This window comes from Eleutherodactylus coqui, chromosome 6 (assembly GCF_035609145.1).
Source record: "Eleutherodactylus coqui strain aEleCoq1 chromosome 6, aEleCoq1.hap1, whole genome shotgun sequence".
In the NCBI taxonomy this organism is placed as follows: domain Eukaryota; kingdom Metazoa; phylum Chordata; class Amphibia; order Anura; family Eleutherodactylidae; genus Eleutherodactylus; species Eleutherodactylus coqui.
This window is the reverse complement of record NC_089842.1, coordinates 47,281,005-47,304,017: the sequence shown is the minus strand read 5'-3', so window position 1 is coordinate 47,304,017 and position 23,013 is coordinate 47,281,005. Positions and strand designations below refer to the sequence as shown.

The 23,013-nt window shown below is 46.8% G+C and overlaps 1 protein-coding gene across 1 annotated transcript in view; it reads right to left on the bottom strand.

Moving 5' to 3' along the window:
• Window positions 1–18,907, bottom strand: part of RIMKLA (ribosomal modification protein rimK like family member A) — a 44,905-nt gene extending 25,998 nt beyond the window's left edge. The window contains exon 1 of the mRNA XM_066609331.1: window positions 18,745–18,907. Coding sequence (XP_066465428.1) covers window positions 18,745–18,907 — 163 coding nt within the window. The remainder of the gene's footprint in view (window positions 1–18,744) is intronic.
• Window positions 18,908–23,013: the final 4,106 nt, after the last annotated feature.

The following is a 23,013-nucleotide window of genomic DNA, read 5'->3' as shown; positions in this document are numbered from 1 at the left end:
CGTCCAGTCTGTCTGGGATTAAAGGGACACACAGAAGTATCTGAGCGAGCCGACATCCACAGAAGATCTCTAGTTAGTTCTCCAAGATGTTTGGAACAACTTCCCTGCTGAGTTCATTCAAAAACGGTGTGCAAGTGTACCCAGAATTGATGCTGTTTAGAAGGCAAAGGCGGTCACAATATTTTTGAAAGCATTCCTACTCTGCAATTTTCCACACCTGACTAAGGCCGCCTGCACACGGCCGGGTCGGGTTCCGCAGCAGAATCCGAACCGATGCCCCCTGCGGACCCACTGCACACCTGTCCACAGTGTCTTCATCTGTAATGCGGATGTGCTGGGTGGTCCGGCTGGCACACGTGCAGTACAGATGACGCCATGTAGTTTCTAGATGATGATGCAGTGACAGCTGCGGACAGGCCGTGGATCGGATGGTTTCCATTGACTTCAATGGAAGCCGTCTGCGTGGGAATCGCACTAAAATAGGACATGCTGTGATTTTTCCTTCCGAGTGGACAATCGCTATTGATTTCCGCTCATGGACATGCAAAAGCGCTTTTGCATGGTACATCTATGGGCAGTATTCGCTGCAGAATCTGGAGACGGATGCCGCCTCCGGATTCCGCAATGCAAATACGTCCGTGTGCATTGGGTCTAAAACTTTGCATAAAACTATTATTTATATATATATATATATATATATATATATATATATATATATATATATATATTATATTACCTGTACTGATCCTGAGTTACAGCCTGAATTATACTCCAGAGCTGCATTCACAATTCTGTTAGCGGTCAATAGAAAAAAAATCAGAAAAATCCTCATTAGACGCACTGGCAGAGCTGCTAATAGGAGGGAGAGTTGTGCTGCGTTTAGACTGAACGATTAGCATTAAAAAACCCAAAAATGTTCAAATAAGTAAAAGTGAACACTAATTGTTGGGTTTAAACTGAATGACGAACAAGAATCGTTTGCTTCTCATTCGTTGTTCAGTTTCTACAGGAATAAAGACCATTGTTGGCTCATTCGCTCATCGTTCCGTTTAAACAGCGCTCGTTTAGTCCCTCTTCTTTACATATACAGCTTTGATGAGGCGCACTAAATGCAAAACATAGAACAGACTCTGCTGGAAAATTGCGACGCTGGAAAGCGCCGTCCATCGCCGCAATCGAGCGCATGTCTGTAAGGTCCCATTGATTTCAATGGGAGCGTTCTACCGTGATTAACGCGGTGTTCAAAATGCCGTGTTATTCGCAGTAAAAAGCGCCTGTGTGAGAGGCCTAAGGTCTCACCCACACGAGCGTATTGAAAAAACATCGCACGGAATACTCAGCATTTATACTATGGATTGATCCGTGGAATTTACGCACCCCACAGACTTGAATGGTTGACTTATGCGTGTAAATCGCCCCAAAACGGGACATGTACTATTTTTTTCCGCTGCGCAGAAAATACACGTGTTTCATGTCCCCCACACAAGTCTATGGGATTTATGCACAGCGTATTATGCGTATAACATAATAATGCATAATACGCTCCTGTGAGTCCTAGAACTTGTAAAATTGTATGTTTTTTTTCTTTCACTTTTTCTCTATTTATATATACTTTGTAGGAGTACTTTGCCTCTGGAAGTTGTCCTTTTGCTGCAAAACTTGGCATGCAGTTACAACCACAATGATTAGGGCCAATTCCCACGGGCGCATTTCTGCCGCGTATTACGCGCAATGCTCACGGTGCAGAATTCCACCGCGGAATTCCACACCGTGAAATCACACGTCCTCACCCGCGGCATGTTCTATTTGCCGCAGGCGTATGCGCGGACGGCTTCCATTGCAGTCAAAGGAAGCTGTCCGTCATGCTATCTTCCACTGTAGCACAGCGTAAGATAGCGTGAAAACGCTTCCTCACCTACCGCCAGCCATGGTCTATTGCGCATGCGCGCCAAAGCGTCATGTGGGACGTCGGGCGGCGGATCCGGAGGTAAGTATGATGTCTCTGGGGGGGGGGGGGCGTGACGGGCTCCGCTATGGAATTCTACTTGCGAAGCCCGTCACGGCCGTAGGCACTAGGCCTTAGAATAATTGTGGTGATTAGATGAATGGTCTTGTCACCTGAGAACCTAGAAGTGGTTCAACCCTTGCCCTATAAAAGGCTCTTAGAGACTCCTTGTGTGCAGTGACCTCTTCTTCCACTTCTGTAGAGCTTGTTGACCACTAGACGCCTCTACGACACAGAGAAGAGATGTCACCTCATTACCAGAGCCTGAGAGGGGCGCATTATTGGGATGGGAGAAGCTGGATGGTTGTATCGATGAATTGTCCCCTACCAGCCGTTCCGACCAGACTGTTAGGAAGTGTTGGGACCAGTGTATGCGTGAGGGCACACAAGGTGACCAGGCTCAGGACTCCCCCGACAGACCACCAGTAAAGAGGAGGTTCTGACCATCCTACAAGCACAAGCAGCTCCAACTGTTTCATTGTCTGCCATCCAGAAACAGGTGGCGCCATGATTATACCCATGTGTCTGTCCGAACTATTCCCAGGCACTTGGCTGAACGACATTTGGTATGATAGTGCCCATTATGTATACTACCTTTGACACCCAGCCACCATTGCCTTTGTTGGCAGTGGTGTCATGAAGAACGCAATTGGACAGCTACGGAGTGGAGTCGGGTTGTCTTCAGCGACAAATCCAGGTTCAGTTTGGGGACAGATGACTGCTGTGTTCCTAGAGGTGAGCACCTCAATCCTGACTTTGCTGTGGAGCAGCACACTGCACCCTGCTGGTGTGATGGTCTGGGGGGCTATCACAGATGACAGTCAGTCACCCCTAGTTGTGGTATGAGGGATAATGACAGATTAGTGATATGGTCAGGATGTCCTGCAACCACATTGTTGCCTGTATCACATCTTGTATTCAAGCTAGAGGTGGTACAACAGGGTACTAGAGCCTCTATGCCCGCCTGTATCACATCTTGTATCCAAGCTAGAGGCGGTACAACAGGGTACTAGAGCCTCTATGCCCGCCTGTATCACATCTTGTATCCAAGCTAGAGGCGGTACAACAGGGTACTAGAGCCTCCATGCCGACCAGTACCACATCTTGTATCCAAGCTAGAGGCGGTACAACAGAGTACTAGAGCCTCCATGCCCACCTGTATCACATCTTGTATCCAAGCTAGAGGCGGTACAACAGGGTACTAGAGCCTCCATGCCGACCAGTACCACATCTTGTGTCCAAGCTAGAGGTGGTACAACAGGGTAATAGAGCCTCGATGCCCACCGTATCACATCCTGCATCCAAGCTAGAGGCGGTACAACAGGGTACTAGAGCCTCCATGCCTGCCTGTATCACATCTTGTATCCAAGCTAGAGGCGGTACAACAGGGTACTAGAGCCTCCATGCCTGCCTGTATCACATCTTGTATCCAAGCTGGAGGCGGTACAATAGGGTACTAGAGCCTGCATGCCTGCCCGTATCACATCTTGTATCCAAGCTGGAGGCGGTACAATAGGGTACTAGAGCCTCCATGCCTGCCTGTATCACATCTTGTATTCAAGCTAGAGGCAGTACAACAGGGTACTAGAACCTCCATGCCTGCCCATATCACATCTTGTATCCAAGCTAGAGACGATACAACAGGGTACTAGAGCCTCCATGCCCACATGTATCACATCTTGTATCCAAGCTAGAGGCGGTACAACAGGGTACTAGAGCCTCCATGCCTGCCCGTATCACATCTTGTATTCATGCTAGAGACGATACAACAGGGTACTAGAGCCTCTCTTCAAGTATTCAGTTCTCCACAATAAATGACCCTTTCGCTCTGATATTGTAATCACTCCCTTATATCAGCGTTACAATCACACAGAGGAAGTTTCATTCGATTCCAACAACTCCTTCTCGGTTCCTGATATTTTTGGACTTATTAGATATGCTCATTATACAATATTATAGAGCTCTGTTTGGTTGATGCTTTTGCTGTCCGATTTGTGATATATATTAGCATCAAAAACATTTTATTTGCTCTTTGAACGCCACGAGATATATCACTAGCTCAATGTCAAGCAAGTGTAATACCAATCAGGGAAATATAAGACCCAGCCAGGCCGCCTGGTGCTGCAGCTCCGCAGCACTGCCAGAAGAATAAATGTATTCTGAAACATCTCACATTGAACATCTTTAATTCACTATGTTAATTGCTTCAGTACATTTCTAAGCAAGTATGTAGATGGTTTCCGCTAAGTACCAGCTGGTTGGAGTCTCTATCCTGATTTCAGCATTTATTATGGAGTGAGTAGCGTAATAAAAGCACGGATTTATTTGCACAGTGCAGTCAAATTACATTTTCCGACATGTTTTGCAGAAAATCAATGCAAAACTGAGGTGTTTAAGGAACGACTCCTACCTCTGCTCCTCTTATGGCTATTCTCAAGGCTCTATATGATTATAGCTGGCCTTAGTTACATGTGACCACAGGGTGGCGACAACCAGCTCAGGGGAAGGGGGGCACTAGGTGGATGTAGGCTGGGTTGATGGCCCCCTCCTCAGGTCTGCCCAGCCATAAGATATTCCGCTTTGAAGGAGCCTCTTGTAGAACTACATGAATCATCCTCTACCTTGTTCTGTTTCATACCCTCTGATGTCAGCCTATTAGCACCCCATCTACGCAATCATTTAGTTCAGCTACTTGTTATAAGCTTGGTTCTGTTTCTTTATTTATGTTCCGAGCTTGGTTCTGGTGCTGTATTTATGCACTCGGCTTGGTTTCAGTGCTGCATTTATGTACTAAGCTTGGCTTCTGTGGTGTATTTATATACTGAGCTTGGTTCTGGTGCCGTATTTATGAACTCCATGAGTTAGTTTTCGTACCGTAGTTATTCACTGAACTGTTCTGCACAACAGAAGTACAGACAGGCAATACTGTATATAGTATACATAATTTTTTTGCTTTTGATAAGGGGTTGACAAAATAATTCTGCACAGGGTGCTGGCTAAGCATCTAACTTGTACTCTAGAGAATACGCTTACTAAAAGGGGTTGGCAACCCCTGTCCATATGCTTTATCAGAGGGTCATCACTCAGGGCCTCTTCTCTATTAACCAGAATGGATTGTTGCAGCAACGAGCTCCATTAGTTCTGGAGGTCTCAATGTGAAATGTGATCATGGTGACTCGGGCAATGTATAATAAAATACTTATCGTACTTTTAGAACTCCTCACTGTTCACACGGTGCAGCTGTTTGAGTCCCCGGCAAAACACATATAGTCCTACAAAAAAATACAAGTCCTTGTACAGCAACTGAAAAGTTATGGCTCTTGGAATTGGACAATGAAAAGATCAAACCAAAAACCTTGGTACTAAAAGGGGTTGTGCAGAACATCCTAAAAGGGGTTGTGCAGAACATCCTAAAAGGGGTTGTGCAGAACATCCTAAAAGGGGTTGTGCAGAACATCCTAAAAGGGGTTGTGCAGAACATCCTAAAAGGGGTTGTGCAGAACATCCTAAAAGGGCTTGTCCAGAACATCCTAAAAGGGCTTGTCCAGAACATCCTAAAAGGGCTTGTCCAGAACATCCTAAAAGGGGTTGTGCAGAACATCCTAAAAGGGGTTGTGCAGAACATCCTAAAAGGGGTTGTGCAGAACATCCTAAAAGGGGTTGTGCAGAACATCCTAAAAGGGGTTGTGCAGAACATCCTAAAAGGGGTTGTGCAGAACATCCTAAAAGGGGTTGTGCAGAACATCCTAAAAGGGGTTGTGCAGAACATCCTAAAAGGGGTTGTGCAGAACATCCTAAAAGGGGTTGTGCAGAACATCCTAAAAGGGGTTGTCCAGAACATCCTAAAAGGGCTTGTCCAGAACATCCTAAAAGGGCTTGTCCAGAACATCCTAAAAGGGCTTGTCCAGAACATCCTAAAAGGGCTTGTCCAGAACATCCTAAAAGGGCTTGTCCAGAACATCCTAAAAGGGCTTGTCCAGAACATCCTAAAAGGGCTTGTCCAGAACATCCTAAAAGGGCTTGTCCAGAACATCCTAAAAGGGCTTGTCCAGAACATCCTAAAAGGGCTTGTCCAGAACATCCTAAAAGGGCTTGTCCAGAACATCCTAAAAGGGCTTGTCCAGAACATCCTAAAAGGGCTTGTCCAGAACATCCTAAAAGGGCTTGTCCAGAACATCCTAAAAGGGCTTGTCCAGAACATCCTAAAAGGGCTTGTCCAGAACATCCTAAAAGGGCTTGTCCAGAACATCCTAAAAGGGCTTGTCCAGAACATCCTAAAAGGGCTTGTCCAGAACATCCTAAAAGGGCTTGTGCAGAACATCCTAAAAGGGCTTGTGCAGAACATCCTAAAAGGGCTTGTGCAGAACATCCTAAAAGGGCTTGTGCAGAACATCCTAAAAGGGCTTGTGCAGAACATCCTAAAAGGGGTTGTGCAGAACATCCTAAAAGGGCTTGTGCAGAACATCCTAAAAGGGGTTGTGCAGAACATCCTAAAAGGGGTTGTGCAGAACATCCTAAAAGGGGTTGTGCAGAACATCCTAAAAGGGGTTGTGCAGAACATCCTAAAAGGGGTTGTCCAGAACATCCTAAAAGGGGTTGTCCAGAACATCCTAAAAGGGGTTGTGCAGAACATCCTAAAAGGGGTTGTCCAGAACATCCTAAAAGGGTGCAGAACATACTAAAAGGGGTTGTCCAGAACTTCCTAAAAGGGGTTGTCCAGAACTTCCTAAAAGGGGTTGTCCAGAACATCCTAAAAGGGGTTGTCCAGAACATCCTAAAAGGGGTTGTCCAGAACATCCTAAAAGGGTGCAGAACATACTTAAAGGGGTTGTCCAGAACATCCTAAAAGGGGTTGTCCAGAATATACTAAAAGGGGTTGTGCAGAACATCCTAAAAGGGGTTGTGCAGAACATCCTAAAAGGGTGCAGAACATACTTAAAGGGGTTGTCCAGAACATCCTAAAAGGGGTTGTCCAGAATATACTAAAAGGGGTTGTGCAGAACATCCTAAAAGGGGTTGTCCAGAACATCCTAAAAGGGTGCAGAACATACTTAAAGGGGTTGTCCAGAACATCCTAAAAGGGGTTGTCCAGAATATACTAAAAGGGGTTGTGCAGAACATCCTAAAAGGGGTTGTGCAGAACATCCTAAAAGGGGTTGTGCAGAACATCCTAAAAGGGGTTGTGCAGAACATCCTAAAAGGGGTTGTGCAGAACATCCTAAAAGGGGTTGTGCAGAACATACTAAAAGGGGTTGTGCAGAACATACTAAAAGGGGTTGTGTAGAACATACTAAAAGGGGTTGTGTAGAACATACTAAAAGGGGTTGTGTAGAACATACTAAAAGGGGTTGTGCAGAACATCCTAAAAGGGCTTGTGCAGAACATCCTAAAAGGGCTTGTGCAGAACATCCTAAAAGGGCTTGTGCAGAACATCCTAAAAGGGCTTGTGCAGAACATCCTAAAAGGGCTTGTGCAGAACATCCTAAAAGGGCTTGTGCAGAACATCCTAAAAGGGCTTGTGCAGAACATCCTAAAAGGGCTTGTGCAGAACATCCTAAAAGGGGTTGTGCAGAACATCCTAAAAGGGGTTGTGCAGAACATCCTAAAAGGGGTTGTGCAGAACATCCTAAAAGGGGTTGTCCAGAACATCCTAAAAGGGGTTGTCCAGAACATCCTAAAAGGGGTTGTCCAGAACATCCTAAAAGGGTGCAGAACATCCTAAAAGGGTGCAGAACATACTAAAAGGGGTTGTCCAGAACATACTAAAAGGGGTTGTGCAGAACATACTAAAAGGGGTTGTGCAGAACATACTAAAAGGGGTTGTGCAGAACATACTAAAAGGGGTTGTCCAGAACATCCTAAAAGGGGTTGTGCAGAACATCCTAAAAGGGTGCAGAACATACTAAAAGGGGTTGTCCAGAACATCCTAAAAGGGGTTGTCCAGAATATACTAAAAGGGGTTGTGCAGAACATCCTAAAAGGGGTTGTCCAGAACATCCTAAAAGGGGTTGTGCAGAACATACTAAAAGGGGTTGTGTAGAACATACTAAAAGGGGTTGTGTAGAACATACTAAAAGGGGTTGTGTAGAACATACTAAAAGGGGTTGTGTAGAACATACTAAAAGGGGTTGTGTAGAACATACTAAAAGGGGTTGTCCAGAACATCCTAAAAGGGGTTGTCCAGAACATCCTAAAAGGGGTTGTCCAGAACATCCTAAAAGGGGTCTGCTGTTGTAGTTATGAGCTTGGTTCTGCTGCTGTAGTTTTGTTATGAGCTTGGTTCTGCTGCTGTAGTTATGTTATGAGCTTGGTTCTGCTGCTGTAGTTATGTCATGAGCTGTCTTCATGCTGTATTTATTTACTGAGTGCTGCTATAGTTATGTTATGAGTAGAGATGAGCGAACGTGTTCTAAACGAACACTTACGCACCCAGACACCGGCTTTACCGAGGACTTCAGTGTCCGCGCGTAAAGATTCGGCCGGCGCCGGGGGGCGGGGAGAGGCGCGGCGGCGCGGGCGGCAGCAGCGGGGAACAGGGGGGAGCCCTCTCTCTCTCCCTCTCCCCCCCACTCCCCGCCGCACCCCCCCGCGCTGCCACGGCGACCCCCGAACTTTTTTCGCCCGAGCACGGAATTGCTCGCAAAGTTCGGTGCTCGGGCGAAAAGGGGCGGAGCCGAACACGTTCGCTCATCTCTAGTTATGAGCTTGGTTCTGCTGCTATATTTATGATATGAGTTTGGACTTGGTGCTGTATTTATGTACTCAGCTTGCTTCTGGTACAGTATTTATTCACATAGTACTGTTCTGGTGTGGGTACACTGCTATCTTGCTGCTTTTTACACAAGCAGACTGCCTATTAGTGCAATATATATCACTTTTTTCTTATGATCGGGGGGGGGGGGGGGGGGGGGGGAGAATTCCCCAGATTGTGCCATCTAACCATAGGCCAGGACTGCAGCCGCTGCATATCTCTACACAAGCGCCTCATCACACACAGTCTTGGAGGGGAGCGTCTGCAAAGCTACTAATTTCATTCTGCAGAACTATAGAATGACATTGAACGACTATGAATTATATTGTCATTTTTCTATTTTCTCGAGGTGATCATTTTTTGCAAAAGTGACAACAGGAATTGCAGCCTTCTTGGCCGTCTCAGTTGAATTAACCTTTCAGAAATTGAATTTAAGCTGCAAATCATCTTGAAAGGGGTTATCCAAGTTTTAGAAATGTATGGCCTATCCTCGGGGTCAGTGGGGTCCGCTCGGATGCTGTCCCTACTGTAGCAGCCATTCTGAGCATTACAGTCCCACTGACATGATCGGCGGACCGCCAGCGATTAATGTCTACAACCTGGATAACCCCTCTAAGCAGTCTATGGAAACCCTCATTCAAGGAGATGCGTAATACGCTGCGGAAAAAGACCTAATTGAAAATAAATACATCTTGTTATTTGTATAGCGCCAACATATTCCGCAGCGCTTTCAGGTAATTTATTTATTACCCCCCCCCCCATCAAGCTGGGTACTTATTTTACCGACCTCGGAAGGATGAGTCAACCGTGAGCCAGCTACCTGAACCAAGTGGGGATTGAACTCACAACCTTCAGGTTGTGAGCAAGAGCTTAGGACTGCATTTCTGTTGCCTTAACACTCTAGACTAAATAGCCACTTAAATCGGGGCGTGTTTGTCTGCCGTACGCAAATAAACATGCCCTGCAGGCGTAAAGATTATGGTGAAATATGCCGACACAAGCGCTAAAAACACTCATTCAGGGCTTTTTCAGGTGGGCATGTGCGCTTTTGTGCACGCCTCAGTATAATGTATGTGCACCATGAACAGGTCTTTTTTTTTTACGGAATTGCACAGTGTTCTGCGCACCTCCCATAGACTTCCATAGGGACCCATGGTGCACAAATGCGGACAAAAATAGAGCAGGTCCTATAAAAAAAGAAATGTGAATAAACCAATATAGTTCAACAGGCGTGACGCATCGGTGTCGATGACGAATATTAGTTAATTGGCAATTAACATTAATTAAATTAATATATTCCAGTAATTATGTGCCAGATTTTCTCTGAAAGGGATGTCAGCTTCATAGAACCAGCCTCACCCCTTTATTGTTTGCGAATACACATTGGCTAAGGGTCCGTTTAGAAAAGCCGATTATCGTTAAATCCAGCGGATGATGTCATAGTTCGCTCATTCGCTCATGCGGCCTGTTTATACAGCAGATACATTGTTGGCTAGTTCAAACGAGAAATCGGCCAGTCATTCTCATTCACTGTATAAGTGAATGAGAATGGCTGAGCGATCTGTATTTAAACCGGGCGATTAGTGAACGAGCTAACGATGATTTTCATGCCTGCATAAAATGAATAATGAACGGAAAGCAAGCGATTTACACTGGAGATTATTGTTCATTTTTGCTCGTTTGCTAATTCGGGGCTTATTCACGCAACCGTATGCGCAGAGAATCGATTTCAATGGATTTGTACCCGTTTTGCGGATAAAAATAGGGCATGCTCTATCTTTCGGAGTTTTGCACAGCAAAGGCCCCATAGAAGTCTATGGAAGGTGCACAAATACGCAAGGGGATGTGTAAAAACTGTCCTAAACCGTAAAAAAACCCCACATCTGGACCTCATTAGGCTCTTTAATCCACGGAAGAGGGGTGTCATGGTAGCGTAAAAACTGTCCCTGTGTGTGCAAAAGTAATTTACACAGACTTGTGTGCGAATGAACTTTTCAATGCGCAAATATGTTGTGCTTCGGTGAGCGTTTTTTCGCATACGCTTGTTTGAAGCCTTTGTGCCTGCTAATGCAGATTGAATGGGACTGAGCTGCAATACCCAGCACAACCACATCTGTATGAACGGCACTGTGCCAGTGTATGCAATGAAGCACCTTAATTCGGTTGACCGCCTTTGAACCCTTGCCAGTCACAAGTGATGAAGCAATGATAGCCTATAATTCTGGGTAGGGCGACGCGGTACGGCACTGACACAGTCCCAACATGGTAAAAAAAAAAACATGGTCGTACGGCTGTTGCAGTTTTTAAATTGATTGTTCAGTGGCGTATCATTTGCAGGAGAGCAGCCGTTTCACCCACAAATGTGCGGTGCCATTATAATTGGGCCAGTGGTTTTGCAGGTGAAACAGCTGCTTCTTTCCAAAACAACGCTGCGCGAAGCACGGACAGCAGGACCGCAGGACAGCAGGACCGCAGGACAGCAGGACCGCAGGACAGCAGGACAGCAGGACCGCAGAACAGCAGGACCGCAGGACAGCAGGACCGCACGACAGGGGTGCCCACTCGCACCATGTATTTTTTATCCTGGGCTGCTGCTGTGCTATGAACGAAGGTTATGTTTTCGATGGCATGAATAGTCCGATAGAACTTGTGCTTCATTATATACGCTCTTCCTGATACAGACACACATAACGCATCGGCTTTTGTTACTTCTCTTCTACATTGTTCTCTTTTCCTTTCAATGTATTCAATAAAACTACAATCGAAAAAAAAAATGTGTTTCAGTTGAGTTGGAACGGAGCTCTCGAGTCAAAGAGACGGGCCGCACAGAGCTCTCCGGACCTGCGTCACCAAGACTGACGGCCGGCTCCCTATACACGAGGACGGAGAGGAGCATCAAGAGTATACGACTCCATTTAAAAGAATAGGGTTCATATTCGTGCAATATTTTCTCGGCTGTGTGAAAGTCCTGGAAAACCATTTTAAAGGTGCGTCTGACAAGCCTCTTTTCACCTGTTTGCAATGCCGACAAGCAGAATTGTGAATGCAGCTCCGGCTGTAGCTCACGACCCGGATAAGACAAGTAATATAGTGTATTTCCAAAGTTACTGAACTTTGTATGATGATGCAAAATGATGTTTGAAGGTGGATATACCCTTTTAAATTCATTGTATTTTCTTTGATTTCCCATTGATGGCCTTCAGTGATAGCGGTTGTAAACTATTGATGGCCTATTATTAACCCTTTCCAATCCACTGTCTGACGTCTGAAGACATTCTGATTGAAGGCTGTACAGCTCCAATGTCGGAAGACGTCCGGCAGGGTATTCTTACTGTATATTACTGGCCGCTCTGTTGTCAGCGGCCTCTCCAGCATGTCCCATACCGCAGTACTGGCTCTAGCCAGCAGATGGCACCATTGTATAATGGCAGAAAGAGAACCCCCCCCTAGGAAATCCTGAATCCAATATTGGATTGCAAAGGGTTAATACAAGCCATCAATAGTAGATTGAGAGTAGAGGTCCGCCGCACGGGATCCCCATTGATTAGCTATTCGCCTGGCTGGTGCACTGAATACACTGAGCTAATTTCTGCAGGAGGCAGACAGCTCCGTTCACACTGCAGTGGTCAGGCTTGGTATTGCAGGTCATTTACTTCAATAGGAATCAAGCCTGGCCAAGGCAGTGGGAATGGAGCTGTCTGCTTCCTGCTGAAATCAACTCAATGTATTGAGTGTAATGGCCAGGCAAGCAGCTGGTCAGCAGGAAGATGATGGGGGGGGGGGCAGACTCCTGCAGATCTACTATTGATGACCTATCTTGCAGATAACTGTGAAAGAAGAGCCTGGTGCATGGCAAGCGTTGCAATGAATGCACTTTAGGCAAGTCAGTGCAGATCAATACTTTTTATTATGTAGAATACGCGTTTTGAGCCAGAGAGCCTCTTCATCAGCAGTGCTGAGATACAGACAGCAAGATCTGCAGTTGCTGCATGGCCCAATGTTGCAGTAGGTAGTAAAACAGGCACCGAATGCAGTGCTGATGCTGTTGAGGTGTCTCAGGTAATATTCCACACCCACCTAATCAGGGTGAGGCATCCGACCAAGTCGGCAGCACCTCTCATGGGGTCATTAAATCCCCCTGCCTTCCTACCTTCAGGTATCACTTTTGGATTGCTTCAACCATTTTTCCTTCTCGCCCGATCCTGCAGATAGACCTGGAAAAGTGACTCGGGGTTGTAGCTAGTAGCAAGGAGTGTGTGTTTGTGGTATGGGCAGGGCACCATTAATGAGGTGACCTTCTCCCTATTAAGCTAATTTGGCATAATAAAGGTAATCTAAAAGCGGCTGACTATAAAGCCACATTGGCCTTACAAAACCCTCTAAAACTCTAAATGCACTGAAATGTAACAATAATGATGATGATGGTAATATAATAACACCGTTCTGCAGATATTTTGAAATAACTATCAATTGTGCCTCTATCTGAATACAAACATCAGTATATTAACGGACCTCCTTTCATGCGGGACGGAATAGGCCACATGACGCACCGCAAGCCGCGGCAAATTCTGCACCAAAGTCCACAGGCTGCCTGCGAATGATGATGCAGACTTGAAAATGGTTTAAAACCTGCCTGCAATTTTGCATCAAAATTCAGATTTTGGTGTGGAATCCCACAGCGGCGGATTGGGCTGCATTGTGCGAGGTGAAGGGTTCTAGAAGGAAAACCTGAGGTTCTGGAATGCCAAGAGCGCGGGGTTCTCCCAGCCTGTTTTCTCGTGACACTGCACTTGATATTATGAATTGCTCAGTTTTAGGCTGGCTTCACGCCGGCGTATGCGCATTTGCACGTGCATGAGTGTAGGGTTTTTTGCAGGAGGAACTATGCTTTTTAGCGCCCACATCAGCGTACTTTACTGTACTTTTTTTGCCTACAAGGCATTGTCATTTGCCGACCGAGGGCACAATACTCAGGATCAGGGAGGAGCTTAGTGCAGAGTGTTTCTTAAAGGGGTTGTCTGAGTTGTGCCATCTCTGGACAACCCCATCCCCGGGCACAAACTTACAAGCTGTCCTACACTCACCTACTCCGGTTGTGTCCAGGAGAGACATACTTTGAAGATTCATTCCAAATGGACCCCCGTGTCATGGTGGCAGCACCGCCTCTTTAAACTTCTCCTTATATACAAACAGGGAGAGGCTGGTGCGACGCCACCCCTATGACTGAAAAGGACCTATCGACCTCAATGGGAATGTGTTGTGGGCATGCTCTGTAATGTGTGCAAAGGTCATACTGCAGGTATAGGGAGGGGGCTGAGTTAGGCTAGTCTCATGGGAGAGGGCGATATTGCCGCAAAAAAATCGTGTCTTTGTTACTGCGATTTTTTGAGTGTCAGTGCTGCTTTTTCTCGCAAAAACATCGCTGTCGCTTGCGATTTTTGAGTGTGATTTTTTTTTTTTAAGCCCTTTGTTCATTTGCCGATACGACTTTCTAATGTTAAAACCGCATCGCGCGAAAATCGCGAGTTTGTGCTTTGCGATGCAATAAAAAGGAGGATCCATAGGGAAACATGGGAGATTAAAAATCGTAGAAAGATAGAGCATGCCGCAATTTTTTTTCTCTTGCGCATGAGTGAAAATTGCAAATGTGAAGGAAACCATTGAAAATCATTGGTGTCAGAATTCTGCGTTTCCACTCACTCTCGCATCATGTGAAAATTGCGCGATTTGTATCGCCACTGTGAAGGCAGCCTTATAATGTTACCTTGCCCGTTGATGAGAGTGAGAATACTTCAGCATGTACTTACGTGGGCGATTTTCCTGTGCGAGTTCTGTCTGATTCCGAGATTCATTTAAATGGGCTAATTCACACCAGCGATTTCTCGCTTGGACTGATAGTCCGACTTAGGGCGCATTCGCACAGACGACACAATTGTGCGAGTTTTGTGCATTGCGAGACGCAATAGATCTTGCTTTAACAGAAGCTTTCCTTTTAGGCCGGCTGCACACGGGCGGATTTGCATTGTGGAGTCCGGAGCGGGCGTCCGCCACCAGGTTCCACAACAAATACCGCCCATAGCATGCAATGGCAAAACGCAATTTCATCTGCATGAGCGGAAATCGATAGCAATTTTTCGCTTGTGGAGAAGACATCGCACCATGCTGCGATTCTGTGGGGACTCCGCAAGGACAGCTTCCATTGAAGTCAATGGAAGCCGTCTGCCCCGCGGCCCTTCCGCAATGAGCATTACAGAATAGTCGCGATCCGTCTCATCGCCTAGCCACAGCGTTGGTATATTTGTACTGCGCATGTACGCCGACGCGACGGCTACACAGGAGACCGCCTGCACACGAAGACAACTGACAGGTACGTGGGGTCCCCAGCCGGACACTGTGGGATCCTGCAGCCGGAATCCGTGTGCAGCCAGCCGTACCCCAGCAAGTTTATAGTAAAACTGACCAATCTGCTACAATATAATAAATAAAATATATAATAAATAATATTTATAAATAACATGTTACATCTACTGCATCAAATAAGGCTGCCTTCACACTCGCATGAAAATCACGTGGGATTTGTGCGTTGTGAGACAGCCACAGCAGGGGATTCCCTTTATCCCCGCAGTCATGGCTGTTTTCACATGGTGGGGAGCGCAATATGGATGCGATATTCACGGCCCCATATCGCACCCACCAGTGTCAAGTTAGCCTTTGGGCTCATTCACACAGCTAGGCGCGCAAAAATCACGCACTGAAAAAAGACGCAGCTATTAGACCCAGCAGTTTCCTATGGGAACGCTCAGATTCCTTCATCTGAACGTTCCATTGCAAACCATTGGTTCTAACAGCCGCGTGTTTATTAAGCGCATGATTTTTGCGCCCCTAGCTCACCGCGTGAAAGAGGCCCTGTTCCCACCAGTATTAACCCCCATTAGGAATTTAGGTTTCTTTGTTTCAAAAACGGAACAGAGAAACATAAACGGGGGTTAACACTAGTGGGAACAAACCCTAAACTCCCTATGTATTCCCTTTAATCTCTGCGGGCTTGTTACCTGCAACTGCGTCCGCATGGAATTTGTATTTTTTTTACTTATTTGTGTTTTGCTGTATATTGAAATGTAAATACTGCTGAGGTAATATGAAAGCTGCGCTGTGATGGGTTGCTATGGGCAACACAGATTTTCTTTAAAATCTCCATCCATGTTAATGTGTCTTTGGTTCAAGTTATAATCCTGGGCAACACGGGTATCCCTGCTAGCTTAATAATCGCATACGTCCGGCATCGATGTCTGCCCACATGTGTCTGCCTGTTTGGGGAGGCCTAGCTTATGATGTGCCCCACCTTACCCTCCACTCTGCCGCACTTATTAATCGCATACGTGTGGGAACGACGGGGTGCCCTGACATGTCTGCCCATTTGTGTAGGAATAGCTTATGATGTGCACCCCCTTCCTCTCCGCCTCGCCACACGGTGCTGGCGCGGAGGTGCGTCTGCACATCACCAAATAAATCTATCTTGTCGTGCTCCCTTAGAGAACCCCCTAGAGAATTTATAGTATTAGTATGGATTGGGCAAATACAGATAAGGATTTGCCTAACAGAGTTGTCAACTCTTTAATTTTTTCTGGACAGCTTAGCCAAAAATCACTGACAGTCCCAAATTTTTACAGATAGACTCCACCCCTCTATAGAAGCAAGACCCCCATTTCACGCCATTAAAATGTCCTTGAATCACAAAAAACCCCAAATTAAAGGGGTTTAAAAAAAAGAACCTGGCATGTTTTAAAAAAAGAACGGAAAGTTTTTAAAGAGGTACTGCACTTTTAAAAAACTTTTTGACAAATTAGAGTGACATGAAAAGTTTTGACCAGTGGGGGTCCGGGTGCTGAGACCCCAACTGATTGCTAAAGCGAAGGGGCTGCAGCGCTCACTCGAGTATTGTGTGCTTTTGGCTGTCATCATTCCCTGCTGGATCTTCTTGGCAGCTGAAGATGGACGCATGGATATCTATAGACCACTACGCATTCGACTTCACCGCTGAGCAGAGCCAACAAAGAATGGTAACAGCCAAAAGCGCACAGAACTTAGGTGAGCGCTGCAGCTCCTTCATTTCAGTGATCAATGGGGTCTCGGCACCCGGACCCCAGTGATCAGAACTTTTGACATGTCAGAAGTTTTTTAAAAGTGCAGTGACTCTTTAAGGTTCCAGGTAGCTCCGAGTCTCCAGCTATACAGAGAAAAGCTATTGCTGCCACATGGAAAAAAATGGTCGGGATAGGAAATAACTTGCTGATTGGTGGGGGTCTGACTGCAGAGACCCCCACTGATCCTAGGATCAGAAGTCCTGTGTCCCCTGACCTCTTCACTGCAGGGTTACTAACTCCCCCCACAGTGAGAAGGAGACTGAATGGAGGCCGCTGGAGGTAACTGAGTTGCAAGTTCCCACAGTAACAGCAGGCAGTCCACAAGTCCGGCAACAAGCTCACGCTGTTGCTGCTATGCTTGTGATTGGTTTGCAGCCCAGCGTGCGGAAAAGGAAAGGGGAGCGTGATTGGGTGAGTAATCTTCCCCCTTTCCCAACTCCTCTTGCTTGTTCACTTCATCACATTTTGCGGGCGTGAGTTTCACGAACCACGTTCATCCGTTGAAGCCCTTACACGCAGGCTCTAGAACCATAAGCGTGGCCTGTATAGCATCTATACACTTATATATGTCGGGGCAGGGGGCAAGAACAGAAAAAAGCAAAAAATAACCTACATGAATTTGTTTGGCATTTTCTCTAGACTTTCTTTGCGGGGGCAGCAGACCCAATTCCAGGGCAAGGCAGAGTAATTTGTTGGACCTCCTCTTACTCCCTGCAACCAGCACTTGGCCACTTACCCCGCCAGCAAAAGTTGGGCTGCTTTCACATCTGCGTGAAAATCGTGCAAGATTTGTGCATTGCGAGATGTACGGATCTCGCACGAATATTATCTCCGTTCTTTTGAATGGAGTCATATACATGAGCGAATTTTTAGTGGCATGTTCTAACTTTTCGCGTTCCTCGTAATCATCGCCCATTCTTTTCAATGGGACCGTAAAACACACTGGACAGCGTGCGATATGCATGTGAGTGCGATGTCAGGTTTCCCATTACAAACAATTGCTGATTTTCCAACGCGGCTGTCAGAAAAACGCCTCGCATCCGCGGGTACCTCACACGTTCATGAGCGCGATGTTGAGTCAAGTTTCATTGCCTGATATCGCACCTGCCCGTGTGTAGGAAGCCTCAGGGGCAGTTCAGGGCTTCTGTCTCTCTGCTCTATTTCCAGAGGAAAAAACTCCATGGAAATCAATGGGGAAACAAAACGGATCCGTTTTTTCCATTTCATATCAGTTTGGCCGAGTTCACATTTGCGCTGCAACCTCCTCTATCGCCGATCCGGCACGACATACCGGAAGAAACTGCACCGCATCCGGTAAAATGCCGGGCAGCTGAGCGGACACCGAACAGACCCCACGATAATCATTGGGGGCTGTTCGGTCCTATCATTCATTCAGGGGATCCCCCTTCGTGTTCCAAAATGGAGCAGGAAAACGGATCCCCCCGCCGCAGTTCTTAAAGCAGCCCTTTTCTCCTCCAAAACCGGAGCAGAGAGCCGTAAACCCCGAACTGACCCTAACGCCGGTGTGCAAGCATCCTTTACTCCCTTATGACTATTAGTGTAGCATTTCAATAAACTGGAAACAACAAGTAACAATATCTCTGTAGATGAAAAACGATACACTCCAAGTCAAGTGCCTGGCCTGAAGGACTGGCGGTGAGGGACAATCACCAGTGCAAGCAAGCTAATGGAAAAAACTTAGAAAGCAGAAGTCCTCTATAATTAAAAGGCAATGAGTTTCAGAAGATGCATTCAAGTTGTAGTCAGCTGACTTCCAGGGAGACTTGGTCTCCTGTATGCGATGCCCCCCACCCTCCCACTAGATAAAACTCCAGAGCTCTTACCCAGCTTGCCATCAATGACAGTAAGGGCAATCTGATCCATTAAGACCAAAGTGAAGTCCAGCTCCTGTTCCGTGCAGCGCTGCTTCATGGCTTCCAGGATGTGCATCTGAGGATAGTCCTCCAGGATATTCCTGTCAGTCAGGAGCCACAGCTGAGAGCACATGGTGAAGGCAGCCAAAGACAAAAGCAAGAATGTGTGCCCAGGATCTAGCAAGGTCAGCACTGCCTTCCTCCAGCAGCAGCAGCGAGGCCTGTGTGCAAGCAGCTAAGTGCAGGCACTGTATACAGCAGCCATGCACCATATATACACCTATAGAAGGGGGGCAGTGTAAGCCTCTGCCACACTTCACCATGCAGTGGGCAAACCCCTTGATGCAATCAATATGGGCGGACCCTGCATAAATCCATGGCAGATCCCATTGCTGTCAGCCCTCCTGGCACATTGGTGGCTTTTATTTGCTTGCTCTTATTATGTGTCAGTCTGCTTATTTGCACTTCATGGATGGCCGGGCAGCGCAGCCTCCATTACCTGCAGCTCTCCCGAGGAATCCCGGTACAAGGAGAGCTTACAGCCCCGACGAGCAGGAGGATGCTATGACCTATGAGCAGCCAGGGGAAGGCGCCGGCCAATCAGGTGGCGGGATTCAGTCTTGAGACTGCAGGGCTGACGAATCAGAGCGCTCGGATGCGAGGGACTACTCGCTGGGTAGCAGAAGTGACCCCTTACTTGCCGGCAGGTAGTAGGGCAGGCTGCTGCGCCCGCAATGCGCCGCGTCCTGCCGGATCTGCTGGCTCGCACTCTCTAGTGACTGCAGAGGGGCCCTTGGACGAAGACACTTTGGGGCCCTTGGTGTTGATTTGCTAGAGAATTGCATCTACAGTGCTTGGGGTTTGAGATAGAAAAAAATAGGATAGTTTCGGATGTGTCGCCATCTCTGCTTGATGTCAGTGAATGGCAATATTGTTGGCTACATCCAGAGGCTAAAAACATAAATCTTGTCTCAGGGCGCCTTCACTCGATGGTGCGCAACTCAGTGATGCGTTTTTGTGGAAGGAACGATTTTTTTGTGTGCGTGTATTGGCGTATTTTCAATACTTTTTGCACCCCATGGGCATGTTTTTTTTTTGCGTGCAGGGCACAACCACACCCCTATCTAAATGGCTATTGAGGCGAACGAGTTTCTGCAGAATTGTGTAGTGTATTTCCCACATTTGCGCACCCCCTCCATAGACTTCTATGGGGACCCTTAGTGCGCAAGGTGTATAAAAGTAGAACATGCAGCATTTTTTTTTGTGCTCACATAATCCTGAAATGTAAGCGAACCCATTGAAATCAGTGTTCTATTCACTGCGTATTGAGCGTGTGAAAACCCCGCCCAGAAAACGTGACAAACAGAACCCATTGACTTCAATGGGTTCATTCTCATGAGCGTTTTTCTCGCGTGCGTTCCAGAAAACATAGGACCTGCCCTTTTTTGGCGTTTTACATAGAAAGCTGCTATAGAAGTCTACAGCAGATTAAAATGATTGCCATTTCCGGACCCTGTTCACGCACACATACGCTCTGTTGCGGCGACCATAGCGCAAACTTTTGTCTGTCGAAGCCCTAAATAATATGGCGTTCTGAGCAGGGGCGTAACTAAAGGCTCAGGGGCCCTGATGCAAAACGTGAGCTGGGGCCCCCCTCTATCTGTATCTGTACCCGTACCCATACCTAAACCATGCTGCACAGAGACCTAACTTGAAGCTTCTGGGCCCCAATGCAAAACTTGTAACAGGGCCCCCAACTATAAGGCTTTACTCATAGTGCTGGGCTCTCTATATGGAGAAGAGAGGCCTTATGGGCCCCCTAAGGCTCCTGGGCCCGGGTGCAACCGCATCCCCCGCACCCTCTATAGTTACGCCCCTGAGTGCAAACCAGTTTATGCTTAGAAGTCAGGGGATGTAAGGTCCATGCTCAGATGTAGGCAGCGTTGGCCCTTTCCAAAAGCAGATCGCCCCGAGCATTGGACCCCACTAATCAGATACTGATGGCCCACCCAGGTTTGATAATTAAATGTGCGCATTTCTGATGTGGATCTCAGATGAAACCCTCAGATTTTATCTGAAGATGCCCTTTAAGGGTAAATCAGGACAGGATGCTGCGCCCGCAGTGCGCTGTGCCTCGGTGATCTGCTGGCTTGCACTTTGTAGAATTGGTTCCTGTGTATTTGGTTACTACTTATGTTTGCACTTATTCTTCTATTGATGGGGCCCCTGGATCTTCAGCAGTTGATTGGCCGGAGAATTGCACCTAGGTTGCTTGAATGACCATACTTTATGTATAATCCTTGGGTTGGTCTCATCGCCCTTGTTGAGCTTTCAGTCCTTGTTCACGTATTGTGGTTTTTACGCAAAATCTGTATCAATTTCAGGCAGATTCTGTGTCGAGTCCTATCCATTTAAAGGGGCTGTGCCAAGTTAGAAAGTTATGCCTTATCCTTGACTTTTGGGACCCTCACTGATGCGGAGAACAGGGGTCTCATTGGTCCCTGAGGGAATGGAGCAGAGGTTGTGCAGGCGTACTGCTCCTCCATTCACTTCAGTGACAGCTCAGCTTCTCCATTCACTTCAGTGACAGCTCAGCTCCTCCATTCACTTCAGTGACAGCTCAGCTCCTCCATTCACTTCAGTGACAGCTCAGCTCCTCCATTCACTTCAGTGACAGCTCAGCTTCTCCATTCACTTCAGTGACAGCTCAGCTTCTCCATTCACTTCAGTGACAGCTCAGCTCCTCCATTCACTTCAGTGACAGCTCAGCTCCTCCATTCACTTCAGTGACAGCTCAGCTCCTCCATTCACTTCAGTGACAGCGCCGTATATTGCGGAAGCACTTGAATTCTGTAATGTCCAGTGCTGTCATTGAAGTGACTGGAGCAGCGGCGCGCCTGCATGATCTCCGTTCCATTCATTCGAGGACCCTGTTCTCGGAATTTGGGGGGGTCCCAGCGCTCGGATCCCCAGTGATCATAAAGTAATCCCCTATCTGCACTATAGTTTATACTGCATGGAATTTTCTGTGTGCAGAAACGCCACTGCGCCACAGGAAAATGGGGGGAATTTTAACATCTTGACGCAGAATCTGTGTTGGGTTCCCAGCCGCAGATTAACTGATCCTCCGGAGCTGTAATGCAAATCTGCATCAGAATATATAATGAAGCGCGCAAAGTTTTGACGTGGATCTCAATTGAAATCCTCACCTGATCTTAATGACTTGGATTCAGTCATCTGAACTTACCCTTAATGGGAATCCATCAGCTGCAACAGAGTGTCTAAACTGCATGTTACAAAGCAGCAGGAGCTGAGCAGACTGATACCGTATTTCCCTGAAAGTAGGACCTTCTCTGAAAATATTCTCTACCCCAAAAATAAGCCCTAGTCACACAACATTAAAAAAAGCAATACTTACCTAGCAGGTCTATCCAGGTCCCTCCCGCTCGGCTCCGGCACTCTTGCTTCAGTCCTCAGCAACTGACAGAACATCGCTTCCTGGTAACGGAGTTCGTAACCCCACCACCAGGAAGCGATGGCTCTGATTGGTTATCGAGCACCACGGCTGAGACAATCAATGCAATGCTCGATAAACCAATCACAGCCATTCAATTGGCTGAGCTGCGGCACTCGAGAACCAATGAGAGCCAGCACTCCCTGGAGGCGAGTTTTCGAACTCCATTATCAGGAAGTGATGTTCTGTAGGCTGCTGCGGACCAAAGCAAGAGTGCCGAACGGTGCTAGCTAGGCAAGTATAAGACATCCCTGGAAAATAAGACCCTGTGCCTCTTTTAGGGCAAAAGTTAATATAAGACAGGGTCTTATTTTCGGGAAAACACGGTATATAATTTTATGGGGAAAGATTCAGTATAACCTGCATTTTATTCATTTATATCTCTGCTCATCTGAGCTGAACAGTCCAATGGGCGGTCCTATCAGTGATTGACAGCTACCCCTGTATGTACAGGGAATCACACATAGCTATCAACCACTGATAGGACCGCCCATTGGACTGTTCATCTCAGTTCTTCATGGTTTTCAAGAGCTCTCCTTGCAGTCATTCCGTTGGAACCTTCATTGTTTTCTTCCAAAGGATTAACCCCTTAACGATCACAGTATATTTTATGGTAGCTGTTCAAGAGACTTCTGGTGCTCCCCCACCTTATGTCACTTCAGAAGAAGAATGCAGAACTACGTGCACAGCATTGTCGCTGCTGAGGCCGTTGCCAAAAGCCTCAG